Source organism: Lingula anatina, chromosome 6 (assembly GCF_051362555.1).
Source record: "Lingula anatina isolate TDL-2025a chromosome 6, LinAna3.0, whole genome shotgun sequence".
Taxonomy (NCBI): Eukaryota; Metazoa; Brachiopoda; class Lingulata; order Lingulida; family Lingulidae; genus Lingula; species Lingula anatina.
In genome coordinates this window covers 19,150,715-19,166,551 of record NC_141772.1, presented here as the reverse complement: position 1 = coordinate 19,166,551, position 15,837 = coordinate 19,150,715, and the positions used below count along the sequence as shown (strand labels likewise).

At 35.3% G+C, this 15,837-nt stretch overlaps 1 protein-coding gene across 37 annotated transcripts in view; it reads left to right on the top strand.

Annotated features, from left to right (window-relative positions):
- The window catches only part of LOC112042478 (uncharacterized), a 169,049-nt gene that overhangs the window by 69,274 nt on the left and 83,938 nt on the right, over positions 1 to 15,837 (top strand). For 22 of the 37 annotated variants that reach the window (XR_015335258.1, XR_015335251.1, XR_015335239.1 and 19 more), the window contains one exon: positions 8,619 to 8,717. The exons of 6 other annotated variants lie outside the window; for them this stretch is intronic. Coding sequence is in view for 6 of the 31 variants with exons in the window: in XM_087016242.1 (XP_086872368.1) it covers positions 4,967 to 5,049; positions 8,619 to 8,717 (182 nt within the window). In the remaining 25 variants the exon portion in view is untranslated. Of the gene's footprint in view, positions 1 to 4,634; positions 4,829 to 4,856; positions 5,050 to 8,618; positions 8,718 to 8,923; positions 9,647 to 15,837 lie in introns of those variants that run through there. 9 more of the 37 variants (XR_015335265.1, XR_015335237.1, XR_015335236.1 and 6 more) reach the window with 9 other exon arrangements.

Sequence of the window (15,837 nt, the reverse complement as noted above, 5' to 3'; positions counted from 1 at the left end):
TGCCTCAGTGGTTTGATCTCAGCAGTACAACTTTGTAAAGAACTTCAAATATCTTATAAGGACATCTTGTGCTTTGAGGCTATTAATTACAGTTACAGTTCTATTCCTATTGACTTATACAAGAATTTCTCTTTGGAACTATTTGGATCACCTTTCTTAACTATTTTAAACGGAAAAGCAGTGCACCATACTACTAGTAAACAGACAGCTGTCAAAGTACTACTACTTATGAATAAATAAATGGATTAGTACATTGTTGATACCAGTATTGTTACCTACATACAGTTGTGGGTGTTGAAATGAAATTGTTTACCTCAGTCTTGCACACCTGTTTGTGTATTTTGCAGGACATTTGTTAATGCACATAATGTACATAATGTACACAGCTAACAATCAAATATTTGATTGTTTTGAGGTATACTTTGGAAGCAGCACAACAAAAGATTGATTATAATACATGTGCGTGTAGGTAGGAACATGCTCACGTGCATACATAGGTGTAAAATCACAACTACACGCAAATTGTCATGCACGTTTATGAATGAATGCCCACACGTGCGCAAATACATAACATTAGGTCAAATTAAGGGCATGATTTTGCACTGTAGCTCTTAATAGTGAAGAGATCAATAAGCTACCACCAAAACGTGGGTGGCAATTGAAGAGATGTTTACTGTTGATAGATGAGGTACAATAGCTATGCAAATATACATATATCGTATATATATGTCAACATTTTGCTGTAAAGTTGTTATTAAAACATGTACTCATATGCACAGTGCCCCAATATATGCTGATTCCTTCACATGCCCATTGATCTGAATACTGTTAGCATTCAGTATTTATTGTACAAAAACCAATTTCCTGATAAGCATGTATCATGTTCTCAAAGTAGTCCAAAATTTGATTGTTTATAGGGATATTATGCAAGCACCACCTTAAACTTGCTTAAGATTAAGTCCGTGGACGTCATCAAGATTGAATGTGATGTGATGTGAACGTCATCAAGATTGAATAACATAAATGTAATGTAGCAGGGGGCAATGTGAATACAGTGTGTTGGTCATACCAATCAACACGTAAATTATTTTCCTAGAAATATTCTTAGAATCATCTCTGTAGGGTACATCCTGGACAGGTGAAGCATTTCCATGAAAAAACATGGAGCGAAATGTTGGTCAGAAATTCCCCTTGAAATAGATTATGGTCATAATTTTGAAAACATTTTCATTTTTACTAGGGGGATTTCACCATGTTACATTAAAAACACAGCACTTGAATTTTTTTATGAAATACTTTTCTAAGTTCATTTATCCCAACCATCTTTTGACATCATCAGCCCTTAGGAATGATCTTGACATTCAGAATTTTTTTTTACAGCTAATGAAGTTTAAATGTATTAAATATGGCATAATATAATTAATCAGTTGTTGTCAGAGTCATAAGATTATTTTTCTTACAGCACACTAAAGCTTTCAAGTATATTTGCAGAAATAATTAAAAAACCATATACAAAAAAGTTTTTTTTTATGAATATAGAAGTATATAACAGTACTATGCTTTAAACAGTATGCCATTTCATTTTCAGGGGGCTCTTTCCCTTTGAATTTATTCATTTATTGAAGTTATTGATGTTAAATAGTTTTTGGTGTTATTAATATGAGTCATGTGAGGTATAAACCAATAACCTTAAAAACTGATCTAGTGCATCTGGAAAAACAAACTCCTCGGTTGCAGTAAGTGCTATTGAAAATGCCATTTCTGATTGCAAGCCATTGAAGGTAGACAATATCCCAGGCACTCGTTTGATTGAGAGAGATATTTGCAGGAAATTGTGGTTTGGTCTACTGCCAGGTTACCACAGGCGCAATTGAAATTATGCACGTTTTGCGCAACGTTTTCTGCTTTTATAGGTTTGCATTGCTCAAGTAAGGTTTTGAAATATAATGATATTGTCAGGAAAAATGAGTTTGTTTTTTATTTTAAATTCACGAAAGCAGTTTACTGTGGTATCTAAAATGATCTTATTTATTTTTGAGTTTTTTTTTCTTTTGCATCTCAATGAGAGAATATGAAGTATGTGTTTTTTTTTGGATGCTTTCTTTATGAAAAGAAAAGCTTTGGAGGGGTTTAATTTCAAGCTGATTTAGGTCAGTTTGGGTGAACGTTCTTGGTTATGGATTCTTTGTTGTATAAACAGGTGTGTTATTTCACAAGCCATTTAGCATTTAGAGCATCCTTTATTTCTAGAAGATCCTTTTGTTTTTTTGGTTTCACGAATATGTTTGTTTTGAGGAGAAAAAAAAAGAAAAACCAATTAAGGTCAGAAATAAAAGGACATTTGATATTAACATACCAATCTGATTTTGATTTGAATAGAATCAAAGAATTGGCTTAATTTCGTCGTCTTTAAGATATGTATAGCAGTAGGCGTATTGTCAGCTCCAGGCATCAGTATCATAGATCAGACTAAAATAATGAAGCATGAGACCAATATACTAATACATGTACCTAAGTATATAGTATACATGAGTTATGACAGTGTTTTTGGCCATGTTTTTAAGGATGCATCAAAAAATCCCAAAACCTCGAGCGTGTTTTTTAAAAGTATGACCAAAGTAAACAAATATCGCCTTTGTATTGCTGAAACCTAAGAGATAAACTTTATAGCTGCCTACATAATTGTGAGCATAAGGTCCCTGGAAATGGCTTTTTAGAACATCCTCCTAGACATGTAGCCAGAGGAAGAAAAAGAGATGATTAGCCTCATTATCCTGTTGCTGTCCAATTTTTTCCTCATGCCTATTGATCTACAAAATAAGAGGAAGAAACATAAGGTGTCAGGGAGGCATTATGTGGATGACATACATGAATGTTATATATATATGCAAGTGTATTTGACTCAAATTTACATGTATATGCAATGGTGAGAGTGAAGAACAAAACACCCATGCATAGTGTGACTAACTGAAATTCATTCGTGATGTGTGTGTACCCGAGATACAAGGTTTTACAGTTGAAATACTCTGTGTTGTATGTCATCTTAGGCCTGTTAACCTGCAATTTCTAAGGGGGGGGGGGGGGGTCCTTTTTGAAAATTTTGATCTTTTTGTACCATGAAAACTACAAGTGTTTATATGCATAGGACCTAGGTCTCATTTTGATTCAGGGTGGATATCTTTACCATGCCCAGAGGGAGGGTCTTCCACCTCTCCCCTTCTCCCACACTTTCACTTTCGCTTTCACCCTTTGCCTAGCGGCCTGTAATACCTGCTACAGCTTAGCTAGGAGGCCATCTGCTGTAAGGATTCACAGAACTAGACATGATTTTTTCATTGATTTCTTTTGACCAATTTTTATCCATTTACCTTTATAGTATTACACATACCTATTTCCTAAGTCAAGAAATAAGTTTACAACATAAACATGTAAGACTTTTTTTATTTCCAAAAACTATTGTTTATATCTCCATCTAATGTAATACAAGATTTCCTTTTTAAAACATATTAGATAATAAAAACAAATCTAGATCTGCGTGGTGCTGTGTGGGTGTTAGTTCAAGTTATGGTGACCTCACGCTAAATAGCTCCTGTTACCAATTAGTGGAACCCCCCTCTGGGGAGTAACGAGTGAAGTATAACTTTTACAGGTAATCCTTGCAGCTGTTCTGCAAAACAGGTTTAGAATCTTCTTAAAATATTGTTTGCCTAAATGCCAAACTTTTATTATTTATATTTTTCATACCTGGTATTACATTGTACATTTTGCCAAATTGGCCAATTGCTGACACCATGGGTTTTTTTTTTTTTTAATCAGACAATGCAACTAGGCAAGAACAACACTATATCAAAAAGTGACAAATTTCAAGAATTTTTTGAAGGATATAATTTTTCTTTTCTTTTTTTATTCCCACAAAATGTTGGACTGGTCCTTCATGATAACAAAACATCAAGGGACAAATAATTTTTATCAAAATGAAATTTTTGTTTTGTGAATATGTTTTCTGAGACATAGTTCTCTCTTAAAACTTAAGTGCACAGGACTTGTGTGAACGAACTAACAAAGCAAGTTTTCATGATGAATTTTAAATGTTCTCACCCTTTTGCCGTTCCTCCTCATTCCTTTCCAGTTTGATGATATATTATTATATAATAGATTAGCATGGAAAGTTTGATAACTTCATTTAAAATGGACCCGGTTTGTGTTTGAACATAACCACATAAAAAACTGGATATAAGACAAATAAATTTCATGCATTACCCAGTTATTGCTTGGAAAATAAAAACATATCCTACAAGGTCATTCAGTGAACCAGTTTTAAATATCCAAAGGGGGGTTAGTGCGTGCAGACATAACTCAAGCACGCGCCAGCGATTATTATGATATGTGACTTTGTAATATGCCGTGGACCTCAAAATATATGCATAATGTCTATTTATTATGTTTCATTGCGTACCAGAGAAAATTGTGCAACAGCTGTGCAGGCATATGTCATAATTATGGGAGAATTCTTTCTGCTGACCTGGCACTGTTCATTGGCAGCTTGTCAAATTCTGATATGCCTCTCTCTCTCTCCCTCTCTCTCTCTCTCTCTCTCTCTCTCTCTCTCTCTCTCTCTCTCTCTCTCACATGAGCTTCCTGGGTTTAACTTTCTTTTGTGGATTCAATTTCTGTATGTTTAGTGTAAGGTATATGAAGGGCTTAAGAATTGTTGTCTCTCATCGAAGAGCTTCAAAGTGCTGTTTCAAAGTAGTTTTTTATTGCTTTGTATTCAAGAATACCTTGCAACCCACAGGTAAATAGAGAGAAGTGGAGGAGGGGAGACAAGGTTTGACAAGTTTTAAATGCCTTAAATTGCTACATAAAATTACTTTTAACTATAGTCGAGTCCCAAGATAAGTTAACTATAAGGGTTGCCCATTGTGGCGAACAGGTTGGTCGGCCACTCCTCTGTAGAGGTGTATAGATGAAGGAATTAGGGCAAGCATGCTTTTTATTTAAGATTGATAAAACTTTCATGCATTTGCAAGCCACATGTTTACGCTATGAGTGAGTATATAGTACTACAGAGATGTGTATGATAATGAAAAGAATGTGGATATTTTCTTTGGCATTATTGACTTTGTTTTACGAAATTCTACACCTCACAAGGTGCTTCTTATGGTGCCAAGGTAAACTTCTGTCTGTTTGCTTCATAACATTAAGGAGTTAGTATTCTCTCCCTGAGATACTATGGAAGTTCCCATTTCAAGGAGAAATTTGATTCGTTTTATCTCTTTGTTGTTGGTGGTTTTGGTACTGAGCAAATATGGCAATGCAGGGAAGGTACTGCAACATGGGAGGAATGTTCCTACAAGGAGGTTGCCCTACCATGCTTTTGCTTGCGAAGGTTCTGTCCTCCACCTTGACTGCAGTGATGATGGGGGTGTCATCCGGGTGATGCGCGCCACCTATGGCAGGTTATCATTGGCAATATGCAATGATCGCACTGTTGCCAATGGTAGGGATTGGAATACAATGTGCATGTCACGGCGATCAAGGAAAAAAGTCCGCCATCTTTGTCAGAGCAAAACTTTCTGCACTATACCGGCTAGCAATGATGTGTTTGGGGATGCCTGTCCTGGGACTCCAAAATATGTTCAGGTTGAATACAGGTGCAGATGATGGGCATATAAGACTTGATGGACGGCTGACATGGTCCTAAAATCATATATGATTGGAAAACACCTGTTTAAAATGTTTTTCTGACCTCTACCATTGAAGGATCGAGGTCGTGTTTTCATTTGTGGTGATATGTTTGTGGACAAGGTATCACAAAATGTACTTCACAAATTTCGAGGAAATTCTCAGGAGAAATAGTTATTTGGGAGGGAAGGAAGCGATTACAATTTTAAGTGAATCTGGCCATCCTATTTTTGAAAAAATGTCCAACTTTATTATAATTATTAAAATTTACATTTTACCTTGACAGAAGTCTGCGTCCCTGCTTTTGTTGGCATCAATTAGGAAAGGTAACCAATTGGAGAATACGATAATGATATCAATCAGCTGAAACATTGTAAATATTGTTTATCTTTTGACAATTTGTTATATGGTACATGCTGTTTGAGAAAATGCGTATGTTGAAGAGAAATGTTGGACTAGATAGTCTTGCATTGTTCTTGGGGCAGACCTGATGAGGACAAACTTATTTTTTTGGACCGTACAGAAAGCAGCTCAATATAACACAATTTTGGAGCAGCTGCCTAGGATGAAGAGGTGCACTTTTCTGGGCAAAGAATTCAGATGAGAACTAATTGGTTTAATTATGTACCATTGGGATTGGATTGAATACATCATCAGTATTAGCTGGGGCACTTACAGGATCCATTTTGAACTATTACATAAAGAATTTGAATTGTTGAATGTCTATATCTTTTTTTACATATAAGATTGATAAAATAAATTTCAACTGTTCTTAAAAATTTCCTACCTAAACACTAAAGATAGTCGGAAAAGAACCAGTGACATTTCCAAATTGTTAATTGGTTTCATATGGCAACAGATAAATTGCGTAGTGCTATTTTCATATTTACAATTTATGTAATCAAAAAGTATATGTCACATCATATCACAGTATCTTTAATGATGACCACTGAGATGGACATCGGCTGTCTGGAAGAACAGTGTTTTTTCACAAATATATCAACTTATTCAAGAAAAAACACCTCATTCCTGAGAATGCACAGAGTTCTCAATATGCAGATGCAGTGTGATAGAAGGCAGCTTTCTTTAGTGTAAGAATATCTTTGACAATGATGGATAATAGAATGTTATAATAATTAGTATATGTTTACTAAAATAATAAATAAATAATAAATATGACAAGATTGAACAAAATGCCTTCATTATGATGAGATAAACACTGAATGCATGTACAAACCAACCATCCTATTGTAAACTGAAAAGTTGCATGATGTTGATCAGAAAAGTTTGCAAGTACAACCTAACACCCCATTCTCATAGATTAGATTGACCTACATTGGATCGACCTAACTCCCTGGGGGTTCACGCTAAATAGCTGTCAGCCGGGCGGACACGAAAGTTAATTACCCCTTAAAGCTTGTAGTAGGCGGGGACGGACACTTAAGGGGGATTATCTGACAGTAATCTAGTGAGACTCCCCGCGGTGATAGATCGATCTAAAAGTTGTGAGAACAGAGCCTAAATCTATGGGTCTAAGGAACTTGGGGTTGCTTGGTAATACTGATCCCATGGAATCTGAATTTTTTATCTCAAACTACATTTTATGTTAAATAAAAAGTAAATCCTGGTAAATTGAAATATGTTGTATGTTTTATGAGTCAATGTGAGTGATTAATTTTGGAGAAAAAAGTTTTGGTATAGGTGAGATGCTTGAAAATGATAAGCAGTTATACAGTAGTCTTTTCTTGAGGTGCTTCCGTTGTTCCTCTTGCCTATAGTTTTGGTGTTGTAGCAATTGTTTTTTTGCTTCTTTTTTGCTGATTATTTCTGAAGGCGCTTTTCCATAGAAAGTCAGGGAGAGAGTGTGTGTGTGGGGAGAGAAGATAATGTAGACAGAGAACAGAGTAGAACAGAGAAAGTTAAAGATCTGGATTATAATATAGGTGTTGAACAAAGGGCAGACTGACATACTCGTAATTGGCAATGTTTGTAAATTGAATTCTGGATACAGATCCAATTTCGCTGTTAAACTTTAGGCTGCACAGGAAGAGATCTCAACCAATTATCGCCATTGTTCACAGTGCAGTTCTTGATAACTATTTACCACCTGTGACGTGCAAATCCCCCCTGGATACAGAAATATATGGTGACACTGTGATTGTGTGTAAATTTGATTTAATCCATTCAGTTCAATTTAAAATTGCGTGCTGGAATCAAGCAAATAAACAGTATCACAAGTGATAAGTGGATTTTTTTAATAATACCAGCTGAGACTAATTCAATTGTTGCATCAGTTTAACAACTTATGTTGAAAGGTTAGGCCTGATTAGATAGCGGCCTTGAATTAAACTTAATTGTTAACCTTAGGGCACCAGTGACTGACGTCAAAAAATTAGGATATTTTGAAGTAACAGGTGGAATAGCCCCAAGTTCTTTCCTGGTATTTTAAACTGCCATGCTTGAATTTAATTGCAATGGCAATAACATGTTTTGCCTAAGTATTTCTCAGGATGTGTTTTTGCTAAAAAAAAAAAAAGGTTATGCAATTAAAGTGGTATTCATGTGTTTTTCAACTCTTCGTTCTTTCATGTATTTCATTCTTTCTACCTATTTATTTGTTCATTCATTTGTCCACCTTACGCATGGAAATTCCCAATACAAAAAATAAATAAATGAATTAAATAGATAATAGTAGCAATTGTCAAGAAAGAATATTTTTAGTATTTTGAAAGTTAGCTAAAAGAAATTGAGTTTAAGTAGGATCTGTTTTGAGTTATAAGATGTTGATATGTTTCTACAAGTACATTTGAGTGGTCAGTGCCTAAAAACAACAGAAAATAGTTAATTTTTTGTTTAAATATATTGTCTATAAGCTTATATAGCCTGTACGATGCTAACATAAAGACAGTAAAAAATTGTCTCTTTGGTTACAGTTTGTTCAGTTGTTTCGTGGGGGACAGACAGGTTGGTGTAAGACGTACATACTTTGAGGAACAAATTACAGAAACTCTGGAACATAAGATGCTACACAGGTAAGTTGTTTCTTCTCACCTGTTTCCCTGCTTATGTTTATTTTTATTGATTAAGAAAGCTGTTATGGCATAAGTGGGGAGATGATAGGAGGGGGTAGCAATATTGTTTATGGTAGGTGAAGAAGGGGGTGGGGAGGGTGAAGGAGAGAGAGAGAGAGAAGGAATAAAGAATAGATGGAGTAGGGATGGAGTAAGGGAAGGGTGGGAGAGAGAAAGAGAGAGAGAGAGAGAGAGTATGGCACTAGGGTTAGAGAGTTTGTCCTGATCACTGGGTAGTCTGTTTTATAATAGTCCTAAGACAGTGCAGCACTTAGATGTAAGACCACAAATGCTTGCCAGGACTGAACACACGGTTCAGCTTCACTTTGTTACAACAAACGGGGTAAATGTACTGAAGATGATAAGCAGAGATGTTTAGATGTTGTTGAGTGTTTTCCCCTTGATTGTAACAAATCTGTTTCAAAATGTAGCAAACTAGACTTTAGAACAAGTGTTAGCTTACTATACCCAAGAACAGTGGCAATTTAAAGTTGTTTTTTGAGCAATGTTTTGTTTTCTTTTGTTCAAAATGAAATAACATTTGAAGCACTTGATTTTGATATTTGGCTTGTGTATCACATTTAAAAAAGTGATCAAGACAAAAATTGCAGAAACCAGAATGTTAGTTTGGTATAAGTTTTGTAAAGAGAATGATGATCCATCTAGACATTCCTCCCAGCCTCTGCTGAGAACAAATAAAATATTCTGGCAATGTTCTCTGAATCAGCTGCTGTGATTCACAGCCAGGCATTTATCTTTGGTTTTACTCACTTTTGTTGAATGCAAAGTGCATCATAGATTTTGGGCTAGTTCCAGTGAACACCTACTGCTGACTCAGGATGGCATGACCTCCCACAATGGAGGAGGCTGTGTTTTCCAAGTGTTGGTTGGTTTGTGGACAAGATATCTCAAAAACTTTTGTTTAATTGATGAAGATAGTTGGTCTATCAAGGTTTTCTGGTGATATTGGATGGTGTGGCAAGGTTTTCTGGTGATATCGGATGGTTTGGCAAGGTTTTCTGGTGGTATTGGATGGTGGGGCAAGGTTTTCTGTTGGTATTGGGTGGTGTGCAAGGTTTTCTGTTGGTATTGGGTGGTGGGGCAAGGTTTGCTGATGTTGGATGGTGGTCAAGGTTTTCTGTTGGTATTGGATGGTGGGGCAAGGTTTTCTGTTGGTATTGGATGGTGTGCAAGGTTTTCTGTTGGTATTAGGTGGTGTGCAGGTTTTCTGTTGATATTGGGTGGTGGGGCAAGGTTTGCTGATGTTGGATGGTGGTCAAGGTTTTCTGATGAAGTTGTTATTTAATAGTCCTCTAGGTTGTCTGGTGAAGTGTCATAACTGTTCAGGTGGCCTGTACACACAGTAATACGATTAATGCTAGTTACAGTAGTGGCTCAATTTTTTCAATGGGGAAAAATTGTGAATTTTACAGATACTGTATTTTTAAGTCATAATTTCAGAAAATAACAGCATTCCTATAGAGTGGTTACAACAAAATTGAAAAGCAGACTACCTAATAGATCTATTCTGCACATTTAAAGCACCACCAATGCTATAAAAATATAATTTTTATGAATTTTAAAATGATGTATCTGAAAGTTTTGATAATTTTTGCGCATTCAAAAGATTGAGTCTTTACCGTATCTTAAAATGTCACAAGTACCATGGTTATAATTACTTGGAAAGAAAATGTCACCGTTACTCTTTTTTTCACAGATGCAAAGTGTTTTATGATCATCTTATAAATGTTCAGTGGTTATTGTGGTTTGCAAAGTGTAAAATGAATGCATGTATGTTCATCCAGATTGTCCTCGTTTTTGTTGTGGGCATGTTAAATATAGCTTTGTGTTCTCCTGAAAAGATGTGCTTGGCATCTCATACATTGTCACATTGCACTAACAGATGTATCAAAAGCATTTCTAGTACCAGATCTGTTTGCCATGCAATATTCCACAAGTGCCTCTTCCTGTCTGCACTGAAAGCTATTGTCTTACGTGTCTTCATGTTTCTGCAAGACATGCCATTATGTATTCAAGGTGTGGCATTTGGTTTCCAAGGAGAAGTTTTAACTTTGGTTTGGAGTTATTAACTGGAGAATTGAGGGTACTGTCAAGGTTAGACAAAAACTCCTAACTGTCTTTACGTACATGTTTTGCATAAAAGATTAATCTTTAGTGTTCACTGACTGAATTTGATTGCATTTACGCAAATGTCATTTTACCAATGACGTCATTATAGTGATTTTGGAATGAAAATTGCAAAATGTTTTTTTTTTTTTTCAAATTTCTCCTTTACCTGAGCACCCAACAACACCATTGTAACACCAATTTAATGACACCATTGAGTACTTTAAAACCCTGCCAGCAATTTTTCGTAAAAGCCCTTTATTGTTAAAAAGACAAAATAGTGCCTTTGTTCAATGAATCATTGTAATTATGGGCTCATAACTCCTTGACAATAATATTAAAACCAAAATGACAGCACAGAATTGAAGCCCATACATTTGTCATCACCTATGCCAATTTTCATGATAAAGTCATGTTCAGAGATGAAGTTACGCCCCATTCCGATTGCTATCTCACCTTAAGATAGAAGCTGTTTTAAAAATTGATAAACACGCTGAGTTGCTTATCCTTATGTTCAGCAACCATAAATTTGAACAACAAAATTTCATATTTTGGAGGAGATTTTTATAATCAAAATGTTTTAGAAGCAAAATGTAATATGCATGAAAATCCTCATTTTCGTTATTTTGATAATAAACCCTGTCAGTAACCTAAGAGATATTTACTACAAAACATGATTTCAACAGTAGTTTGAATAAATTATTTTAAAAAATGATGGATTTCAGGGAGAGAAGGGTTGAAAATTTCGCTTCTTTCAATAAGTGTATTTTCACATCCTTGATGAGCATGTACTAATACCAGCAACCTTGAGGGAAAAGTTTAGTTGACAACATATTTTACTTTCAAATCCTGAAAAAAAGTTACATGCTTCTTCAAACAAACACACACAAATGCACACGCACACGCACACGCACACCCACACACATTAAATTAGTACATAAATAAATTTACTCATGAACACTTATAAGCACAAACATACTTATATACAAATATTCTCAAACTTGTGGGCATATATACATGCATGTATAGTCGGTCACACATGCATAAACATGCACACACATGCACGCACACACAAATGCACAGACATACAAAAAGGCTAGATATACTGAGTAAAAATGTGAATTTTGTATCAATCATGATCTAAAGGCATTCAGTTTAAGAAGACAAATTTTATAACAAGACAGTGTTACACATGCATAGATATGAAGACTCCTTGTTTGCCCTCAAAACAGACATTTATTTATAGATAAATGGTTAGATTTCATAAATTTCCGTCTCGTACCTGACACAGTTGGCAAGAAATATAATGCATACACCACAAAATGATGTCAAAAAATACTTTTTTTTTAAAGGTGTGTGGGATGCTTGGCAGTGATTCAGATTCACATGTATTGCAGAGTTAACTTCTGTACTGCGTATACAGACATGAATATTGAAGACCTGGTTTTAGTCATTGCTAAAAATTAACTTGTTTAATCATTAAAAAGATGTAGGGCTTGTAGAATGTATTTTTGATGATTGAATTGCCCTCACCTACACTTTTCCCACATCACTCATTCTTACACACTGCCTTTTTTTTCAGTTTGTAAAAATTTAGGATATTTATTTTATTTTATTTTATTTTTATTTATTTTATTTTATTTATTGTCATCTTGCAGCTCATTTTAGACATGGTCCGGTTCTGGTTGCCTTTGAATTTGCCACTGCGCTTACCCTGGTACTGATAATAGTAGATGCATTTGGCTGTGAAGACACTCCAGATTTCCATGATTGATATGCTCAGTTAGGAGAGCTCTGTACATAATGTTAGAAGAGTGTGCCAGATGCTTGTAATGAATACCTCAATGTGGTGAAACAGGAGAAGCTTTTGTTTGTAGAAGTTATCAGATTTCGGATTAAAAAATTGAAGTAGTCTACACTGACAAATACGAATGTTATGATATGGGGTATACATTTTCCTAGTCTGAAAAGTTTTTTAAAGAAGTACTAAAACAAAAAGAGCAGGTGATTTTTTCATATCTTATTATAGAAAGTTTTATTTTCCACTGCACATGCTCTATCGTTTGGAATTTGTACAATGGTAGGATATCTGTAGCTAGTGGAAGTGAATGCCAGTTGCAAGTGATACAGGGTTTAAGTCTTTTGTAAGACAAAGTTAAATTTAAAGTTTTTATTCGACTAAATCTTTGCAACTGATTCCTCAGTTAGAGGTGATTTAATAGATGTCCTCAGAATTAAATCAGTCAAATTGAGTCAGTGAATCACGTGTGCACGTGTTTATACAATTTGTTAAAAAACATGTTTTCTACTATCTTCCAAGTCATTGAACTTGTGGGTGTGTCCTGAGAATTATAACAGTTGAATTGAATGTGCGCATGTTTAAATGCCCCCCTAAATTGTATGTAAAAATATCTTCGCTGGTTTCTTCTCAGCCATTGACCCGTTGGGTGTGTCCCCATTATTAGATCAGTAAATTCGGTGAACTACTCATAGATCAGCATTAACACGTCCATGACGTGTGTGAGTGTTACTTGGATGTGGTTGCAATTGTCTGTCTTCGTGATGTAATTTGTTCTCACTGTACTTAGACTTGGCAGTGCTATTTCCCCATTTATATCATTGAGTGAAAAACTTGTCTTGGTGATGTGACCAAAAAAAATTGGAAATGCACTGATAAATAGGGTGCATGGAGGTGGGGGTGGGGCAATTTGTGCAGAGTTGTTGGAAAATTAACTCATAAAGCTTTTAGATTATCTCCATTTAGCAAATTTCAAATTTAACTTGACCACAGTGGGGAAGCTTACTAATATGATAGTGATGCAGTTCAGGTACATACAGGATGTAATTTAATCGGAGTCCCCTTTTTTTCAAATTATGTATCATGAACTCCATGTTCAAACCTGGTCCAGCTTAAATCAGAAAAAATCAAACTGACATTACCAGATGGACTATTGTCATATATATTGAGATTTAAGAGTGCACATGACCTGGATTTTTTCCCATGGTTTTGCCCTTTGCATCATTGACTAAACCATAATAAAACATGATTATTTTGTATTTTTAAACAATATATATAACAATTTATATAAGCTGATCATCTGACACAAGTTCTAAACACTCAAGTCATGATGTCACATTCTGTGAGATCTTTTGATGCATTTTAGTTTATTTCTAGTTCAGGCCCGTAGCCAGGGGGGGTTCAGGGAGGTTCGATTGAACAACCCTTTTTGCTGGGAAAAGGTCCGCTCTGGGAAAAATTTGGTCTAGGTACATGAAGATTTGAAATTGCTGTCTATGGGCCTAAAGTTTGACACATGTCTATACTTTAAAAGTCTGTACAGAAATGGGTTACTTCAACTGTAATAATTAGTGTAGGTACATTCTTTAGTTAGGAATATATGTATAATAATATTTATTATTTAATAATAACATTGATATAACCATTTTATGGTCTACATTTAGCTCACTTGCAGCCATGTTGGCCATGCCTTGTTTTAGCTATAAGTCATGACATTACCTTACATTGCTGCTTTTAAAATGCAGTTTACAGTAGTTGGTATTGTGTGCAAGGGAGTTGCGAGGTTGTGCAAATACCTGACAGGACTGTCGGGCTTAGCGGTGATTGCTCTGGGTGTGAAGTCTTCTGAATCATCATCAAATTGCATTAAATGAAGTGAGCTCACATGGAGCAGAAGTAGAGGAAATTAGACCATGTTAAGTTGCCACTTTCCATGGGTAATTGTGGACTTCAATAAGACTCGCAGCGGGAGCAGAAAGGCGTGTGCAGGAGGGGCTTGGGAAAGGGGGGGGAGAGATTTCCATTGAAAATCTTTGACTGATTTAGTACATGAAATGTTCACTGCATGATGTTAGATGAGAGGGAGGCACAGGTACAGGGGATATCTTACCATGCTGCCATGAAAATTACTATAGTTAGAGGGAATTGTATGAGGGTCCAATCTAGTTTGGTAAAAAGGAGATTGCGGTGGTGTAGCCCAGTCCAAGTTTCATCAATTTGAAACTCTACTTTCCATATCAAAACTAACATCAGTTTCTGTTCAGTAGAATTAGAATATTAATTCTGTTCCACAAATGTTTAGTTATGGCTATATTGTTTTCCATTGATGGTCACTGAGTTTGCTTGAACTACAGGTCTATGTACTACAGGTTTGTCTCTGATTAATTGCTGTAAAAAGCCAAAACTCCCCATCTTTATGTGAACACCAGCTTCTAATTCATTCTTTTTGTGAAGCTTGTCCCGTAGTCACTCCATCCAACTCTTTAGTTTATATCATCCTCTGCACCCAGTAGTATATTACATGAACTCTCAGTTTGTTTATTTTCTCATAAAGAGATACCTGTTAGAATTATCATTATCAATCTCAAATATACTTGGGCGAGCTCAGTTCCTTCCCATTGTTATTTAGTGATTATTTCATTCAAGTAGTTTTTTATTGTGCCTTTCATTCTTGTGGGAATTACCATCATCCTTTTGATGATAAAACTGGTGTTAAAGATTTATACTTGTTTTATTGCCTGATGCGGTCAGTGACACATTAAGACAACTTTTTCTGGCTTTTTTTTTTCGTTCTAAATGAAATTAATATTTCAGAAAGATGATATATTGTGCCCTTGATATAAAACTCCTGGGGGTTTCTGCCCTTGTTAGAGCAAATCAGAATGATCATTTTACTTGTAAATAGGAAAATCATTGAGAAGGTTTTTGTTTAAAGGCACTTAGAATTTGTGAAAATGGATATTTCAATATACCCTTTGTTTTTGTGCAAAACTTGTCAGGTGTTTGGTTTCACAAATACAATGGGGTGTCAGATTTGGTATAGCACACACAGTTGCTTAAATCCATTTTTTTTAAAAAGATTTTGAATAATTAGATATAAATAAATACTTTAATTTGGACATGATTATATTATAATGTGTCCTACGTCAGCAGTGT